We start from the raw sequence: 6212 nt of genomic DNA, 5'->3' as shown, positions 1-6212 counted from the left end.
TTGCCTAGCTCCAAAGGCCTTGCTCATTCATGCAGACTCTCAGAAATGAAAAATAATTCCCTTCATCTTCGTTAAATCACATGTTCCTACAGACAAATTATCCAAAGCTTTTATGAAACCTATGTGATGCTGTAATACAATCGATTACTACAGTATTTATGGAATATACCATTCATAGCTTTAGACACAATTATATATCAAGCTCTCTTGAATTCTCTTTCTAAAACCTATGGATTTGAAGTCAGGATATTTTGAGAAGACCAACTGGTGTTAAAAATCTAAATAGATCAAATATTGTTTCTGTTTATATCTGTGTGACAAGTAATACCAATGTGTGTAATTACAGCGTGGAGAAACCCACGTAATTTCTCTGAGGAAAGTTTATTTCACTGGAAGTAGTCATTGCCAATAAGCAATAGAAGCCCTAACCAGTGGCTCTTATTTTGCAATTACAATTTTTCATCTTAAATTTAGTATATGTGCAGCCAAAGCAAGCACCACAGTTTCATCTTAAGGAACAACTAAGATTGTGTGTGATATAGGTGACGGCTATCACCAGATAAACATCATCAAAAAGTTTTTTTTTAATAGTGTCTTTCTGTTGTGATATTTTTAGTACCTTTCTTCCTTTCCTACTCCCTCCTCCTCTTCCATAAATATATGTTGAGTATCAATTCTGTGATGCTTGAGGCATTAGGCACTCCAATAAGTAATCCTTTAAGTCTCACCAGAATTTGAGTTTGATGATATGGTGTCCATTGTGTAGATGAGGATACATCCTCCGTGAAGTGCGAGATCACATAACCAAATGTAGAAAAGTAGGTCTGTCTCTTGCTGAAAGGAACTGAACATTGGATGCTCCTGCATGAAGCCCAAGGCTTCGTGGACAACCTCAGAAACCAGATAACTCTGAGCCATAAGGCATGATACTTCTCAGTTGAAGCTGCCTCCTATTCTGCACCTGTTTATAGCATTTGGTAATAGTCTTTTGTAGTGAATATTTATGAACCTGGTGAATAGTTACATACATTCAATTGAGAGAGATGATAAAATGGCATAGCTCAAGTTTCACCTATGATTTTGATACATAGTTTTCAAACTTGTTTTGAGGGTTTGATGGAATCCTAAAGGGGAGGATAATAATTTTACTGTTAAAAAGTGTTAACGTTATTTTGGCTATAGACTCCAATTTTTATAACAAAATAATCGTCATAATTATTTCATTAGAATTTTCATATAAGAAGAGTTATATAATTATTATTTTACTCAGCACATTTTTTTTTTTTTTTTTTTTTGAGACAGGGTCTTGCTCTGTCTCCCAGACTGCAGTGTGGTGGCATGAAACAATCCTCCCACTCAGCCATCCTCCCACTCAGCCCCCCAGGTAGCTGGAACTACACGTGCACGCCACCATGCCTGGCTAATTTTTGCACTTTGTAGAGACCAGGTTTCACCATGTTGCCCAGGCTGCTCTTGAACTCCTGGGCTCAAGTGATCCACCCACCTGGGCCTCCCAAAGTGGGGACGGATTACAAGTGTGAGTCAATGCACCCGACCCCATTTCTCTTTCTAATATTAATTCTGCTTTTGTTTCTGGTTGTATGTATTTTTACAAATAATTGAAATGATGATGTAATATTCACAGTGCTTTAACAATGTGAAAAAAGTATATGTGAATATTAATAACATAACTGATAAAATATATGAAATAATGAAGCCAAAGCAGGTCATCAAGTAATATTTATAAACATTAGGTATTGAATTTACAGATGTTGCCAAAGTTGTACATTCACGGGGCCAGTCATCATAAATTCTGACTGATGTTTAAAATGAGAGCAAGAAATACCCAATTAAGTAGTAAATTGCAAACCATCTAATCTTCTTTCGATGCATCTGTGACGTCTTCTTTGTACTTGTAAACTTGCATTGCACGTTGCATAGGAGTCTTAACAGAGTCATAAGTCCATCCCTTCTTGGCAAACAGTCTTTCAAGGATGCCAGGCATTCTGTAGCCCTTGCTTAGAATGAAATCCTTAAAGGCAATTGGTCCATAAAGACCGTCAAGAATGTCGGGTTCATCAGGCTTTTTAAGTACGAGTTTGGGGTCAATCAAAGGTTCATCACTTCTTAGCTTTTTCCCCAACTTAGGCTTGAAGTACCATGGCCCATACCTCATCTTCACACCTTGTGCACTGTAAGAATTTGGTGCCGCCTGGAGTTTCCTGTCCCATTCTTTTATCTGCGAGAAGTCGATCTCATCCATGTCATCTAGCTCCATGCTGTACTTCAGCTCTGAGGAACACTCGTTTGCCTTCTCAATGTTTTCATCTTGAGAGGTTGCTCGGCACTCAGGGGTAAAGTCAAACAGACTGCTGATGGATTCTGCATCAACTCCCAGGTCTCCTGCCCACTTGAAGTCACGGAGTTTTCTCGATGTGAATCTACGTTCAAGAGAGTCAGAAATGCACTCCATTGTGCTTGGTGTATCTTCCTGAAACAGTTCTTTTAGATGGGACACTCCGGTCTTGGTAGGCTCCGGGCAGAGACTGGACGCTCGACGAGTCTTGGGAGGCTCTAGGCAGAGCCTGGACATTCGACGAGTCTTGGGAAGCACCAGGCGGAGATGGGGCATACGACTCTCGAAAGGCCGCGGGCAGGATTCCCAAAAAAAGTATTTACTAGGCTTGGTGAGTTCCTCGGTTGTCGTCTCTCGGCCCTCACAACGAGCCTGTGCATCTTCCAACTTCCTGTCAGAGTCCAGTTTCAGCAACTGTAGTAGGAGACTGGACACCGGGCGAGTGTTGGGAGGTTCCGGGCAGAGATTAGACGCTCCAGTCTCGGGAGGCTCTGGGCGGAGACTAGACACCTGACTCTTGGGAGGCTCTGGGCGGAGATGGGACTCTCCAGTCTCAGGAGGCTCCGGGCGGAGACTGGACACCGGAGTCTCGGGAGGCAGCGGGCAGAGATGAGACACTGCAGTCTCGGGAGGCTCCGGGCAGAGATGGGACACTCCAGTCTTGGGAGGCTCCGGGCAGAGACCTGACACCGGAGTCTTGGGAGGCTCTGGGCGGAGATGAGACGCTCCATTCTCAGGAGGCTCTGGGCGGAGAGGAGGTACGCGAGTCTTGGGAGGCTCTGGGCGGAGATGGGACGCTCCAGTCTTGGGAGGCTCCGGGCGGAGACTGGACACCCGAGTCTTGGGAGGTTCTGGGCGGAGATGGGACGCTCCAGTCTTGGGAGGCTCTGGGCGGAGATGGGACGCTCCAGTCTTGGGAGGCTCTGGGCGGAGACTGGACACCCGAGTCTTGGGAGTCTTGGGAGGCTCTGGGCGGAGACTGGACACCGGGGTCTTGGGAAGCTCCAGGCGGAGATGGGACACCGGAGTCTCGGGAGGCCGCGGGCAGAATTCCCCACAGGGGTATTTACCAGGCTCGGTGGGTACCTCGGTTGTCTTCTCCCGGCCCTTACAAGCGCATGTGTCCTCCAGCTTCCTCTCAGGATCCAGAGGTTTCAGCACCCGTAGTAGGAGATCTGGAGGCGTATCTTCTCCCAGATTGGAGTTCACGGCCAAGGGAGGCTTGGCCGTCAGCTGGGCTTCCACTCCCTCTACGAACGCCTTCGTTGTTGGCTGGGCTGGTGAGAGCTCGGAAAATAGGGCCGCTTTCTTGCGCAGCTTTTTTTTCTTGCCCTTGGGGTCAGCTTGGGGACTTCTGAGAGATATTTTGGGGAGTAAAAACTCGTCACGGCGACAAACGAGCGTACCTTCGGGAGACCGACAGCCATAGCGGAAGTCGTCCACGCCCTCCGTCACAAATACCCGGTTCCGAGGGTCCATGGGCGGGAACCTCAGGCGTCTGTGCTTGCGCTTCGCGAAGCACTTGGAAGGCTGTTTGTCACAGGACGAGGACTTGGAGTCCGTGCCCGGGGGCCTCGGCCGGTCCAGCCGCCTCTGGTCCCCCATGGTGGCCCTCGCTGGGGTGCCACCTCTCCAGTTTCCGCGGCTCCTGATCCCTGCCGCTCTAGTCTCTAGGAGACCGCCAGCCACTCGCAGCCCAGGTTCCTTCCTGGAGGCGGGGCAGCGCTGACGCCACCTGCGCAGCCCGGATTCTAACAGGTGTGTAGTGCAATCTCATTCTGGGTTTCATTTGCGTTTCCTAATGACTACTGGTATTGAACATCTCTATATATGCTTATTTGCCATCCTTATCTCTCCTTGGTTGAAGTTTCTGTGGATTTTTTCCCCATTTTTAAATTGTGTTGCTGGATATCATATTTAGTTTTGAGAATACTTGCTGTGTTCTAGATGTAAATAGGTTATCAGATATATGATTTGCAATTTTTTTCACTTCAGCCTTGGTTTTGCTCTTTCATTGTCTGTGTCAAAGAGAAATTTTTTAATTTGATGAAGTCCAATGTATCAATTTGTTCTTTTAGGGATTGTGCTTCTTTTGGTGTATCTATGCAAAACTTGGTCTATCCAAAGGTCACAAAGATTTTTTTGTCATTTAAGTGTTATAATTTTTGTAAACAGCACAAGATATAGATCCAAGTTTTTATTTTAAAAACGTACCTATTGCTTACCTATATCTAATAATTTCAGAACTATTTTTGTAAAGACAATCTTTTCTCCACTGAATTACATTTGGAAAAGGGTAGAATATCAGTTGTCTATATTTTTTGAAGGTCAATATCTGGGCACTCTTTTCTCTTCCATTGATTTTTCTCTCACACAAATTTCACACTCTGTTGGTTACTTTAGCTTTATAATAAATCTAGAAATTAGGCTGTACTAATTATTTAACACTGTTCTTTTACAAAGTTGGTTCTTCTAGGTCCGTTGAGTTTCTATAGAAATTTTAAAATCGGTTTGTCTATGTCTTCAAAAAAAGTCCTGTTTGGATTTTGATTAGGATTCTGTTGAATCTATAGATCAAATTGAGGATACTTGGCATATTACCAATAGGAAATGTTCTGACCACTGAGGAAGGTACATCTTTCCATTTCTTTATGTGATTTTTCATTTTTAGTGTATGTGTCTTTCGAATCTTTTTCTCTACAGATTTTTCCTATTGTTTTTCATACAAATATATGTAGTATTGTTTTTTAATTGCAATTTCCAATTTTTTGTTGTCAGCATATATAAATATTGAGTTTTGTATATCCATCTTGTATCATACAACCTTGGTAAACTCACTTATTATGTTCAGTAGCATTTTGTAGATTTCACTGAATTTTCTATATATATATGATGATGTCATCTGTGAATAAAGATAGTTTCAGGCCAGGCGTGGTGGCTCATGCCTGTCATTCCAGCACTTTGGGAGGCCAAGGCAGGCGGATCTCAAGGTGAGGAACTCCAGACCAGCCTGACCAACATGGTGAAACCCGGTTTCTAGTAAAAATACAAAAATTAGCTGGGCCTGGTGGCACGTGTCTGTAGTCCCAGCTGCTAGGGAGGCTGAGGCAGTAGAATCGCTTGAACCCAGCAAGCGAAGGTTGCAGTGAGCTGAGATGGCGCCAACGCGCTCCAGCCTGGCGATAGAGCAAGACTCCATCAAACACACATACACACATGCGACAGTTTCCTGTCTTCCTTTCCAATCTGAGTATCTTTATACCCTCAAGTCCAGTCGTAATTTTTTATTTTCCTTTGAATAATATCAGTTAAATTTTTCTCTCTCTTATAGTGCTTAAAACAATACCTATGAAAAAGCACTTTTATAAAAAATTTTAATTATAGACAAATTCAGCCTGCATTATTCCTTATGCATATCATTTTCTCATCACATAATAATTTTTTCTGTACATTCTTACTCATTTTTGAAAAGAAGGTTTCTTACTTCCCTCATCAGGTGCAGCTGAACAATGTTTTCTACCATTACTAGCAGGTATACCCTAGTTCCTCCTTGTAAATGAGGCATGATTAATGCCTCTCTTGCCTGTGACTCCTCCTCTGCAAAATAGACACAATAGATATTTCTCTTAGGTTTCCCATTAAAGCAAATAAATGGCTTATGTGTAAATCAAGATAATCTATATAACATGATTTTGTATAGTGTCTGGAACAGAAAAAGCATCCAGTAAAATATTGTTATTTTATATAGTATTACTACAATTTGAATAAAAATATGCTACATTCAGTGTCTAAATAAAGGAGAAACAAACATCATACATGTATATATCACAAATATTTTCATTTATCGATTATAAGA

At 42.8% G+C, this 6212-nt stretch overlaps 1 protein-coding gene across 1 annotated transcript; it reads right to left on the bottom strand.

Annotated features, from left to right (window-relative positions):
- Nucleotides 1-1873: 1873 nt before the first annotated feature.
- Nucleotides 1874-3984, bottom strand: LOC694109 (protein FAM47B-like). The gene is made up of 2 exons (XM_077988278.1): nt 3184-3984; nt 1874-3039 (listed from the first exon to the last, which is right to left on the bottom strand). The coding sequence occupies exons 1-2, from the start codon at nt 3959-3961 to the stop codon at nt 1874-1876; spliced, it is 1944 nt and encodes a 647-aa protein (XP_077844404.1). The 5' UTR covers nt 3962-3984.
- Between the last annotated feature and the right edge of the window lie 2228 nt (nt 3985-6212).

The sequence above is a fragment of the Macaca mulatta genome, chromosome X, assembly GCF_049350105.2.
Source record: "Macaca mulatta isolate MMU2019108-1 chromosome X, T2T-MMU8v2.0, whole genome shotgun sequence".
Lineage (NCBI taxonomy): Eukaryota > Metazoa > Chordata > Mammalia > Primates > Cercopithecidae > Macaca > Macaca mulatta.
This window is presented reverse-complemented; position numbering and strand designations above follow the sequence as displayed.

Excerpts from the sequence above, each read along its gene's own strand:
- LOC694109 (XM_077988278.1), bottom strand. The coding sequence starts at position 3,961 with ATGGGGGACCAGAGGCGGCTGGACCGGCCGAGGCCCCCGGGCACGGAC. Across the intron at positions 3,040-3,183 it reads TCCCAAGACTCGGGTGTCCA|GTCTCTGCCCGGAGCCTCCC; the intron begins GTCTCCGCCCGG and ends CTCCGGTGTCAG.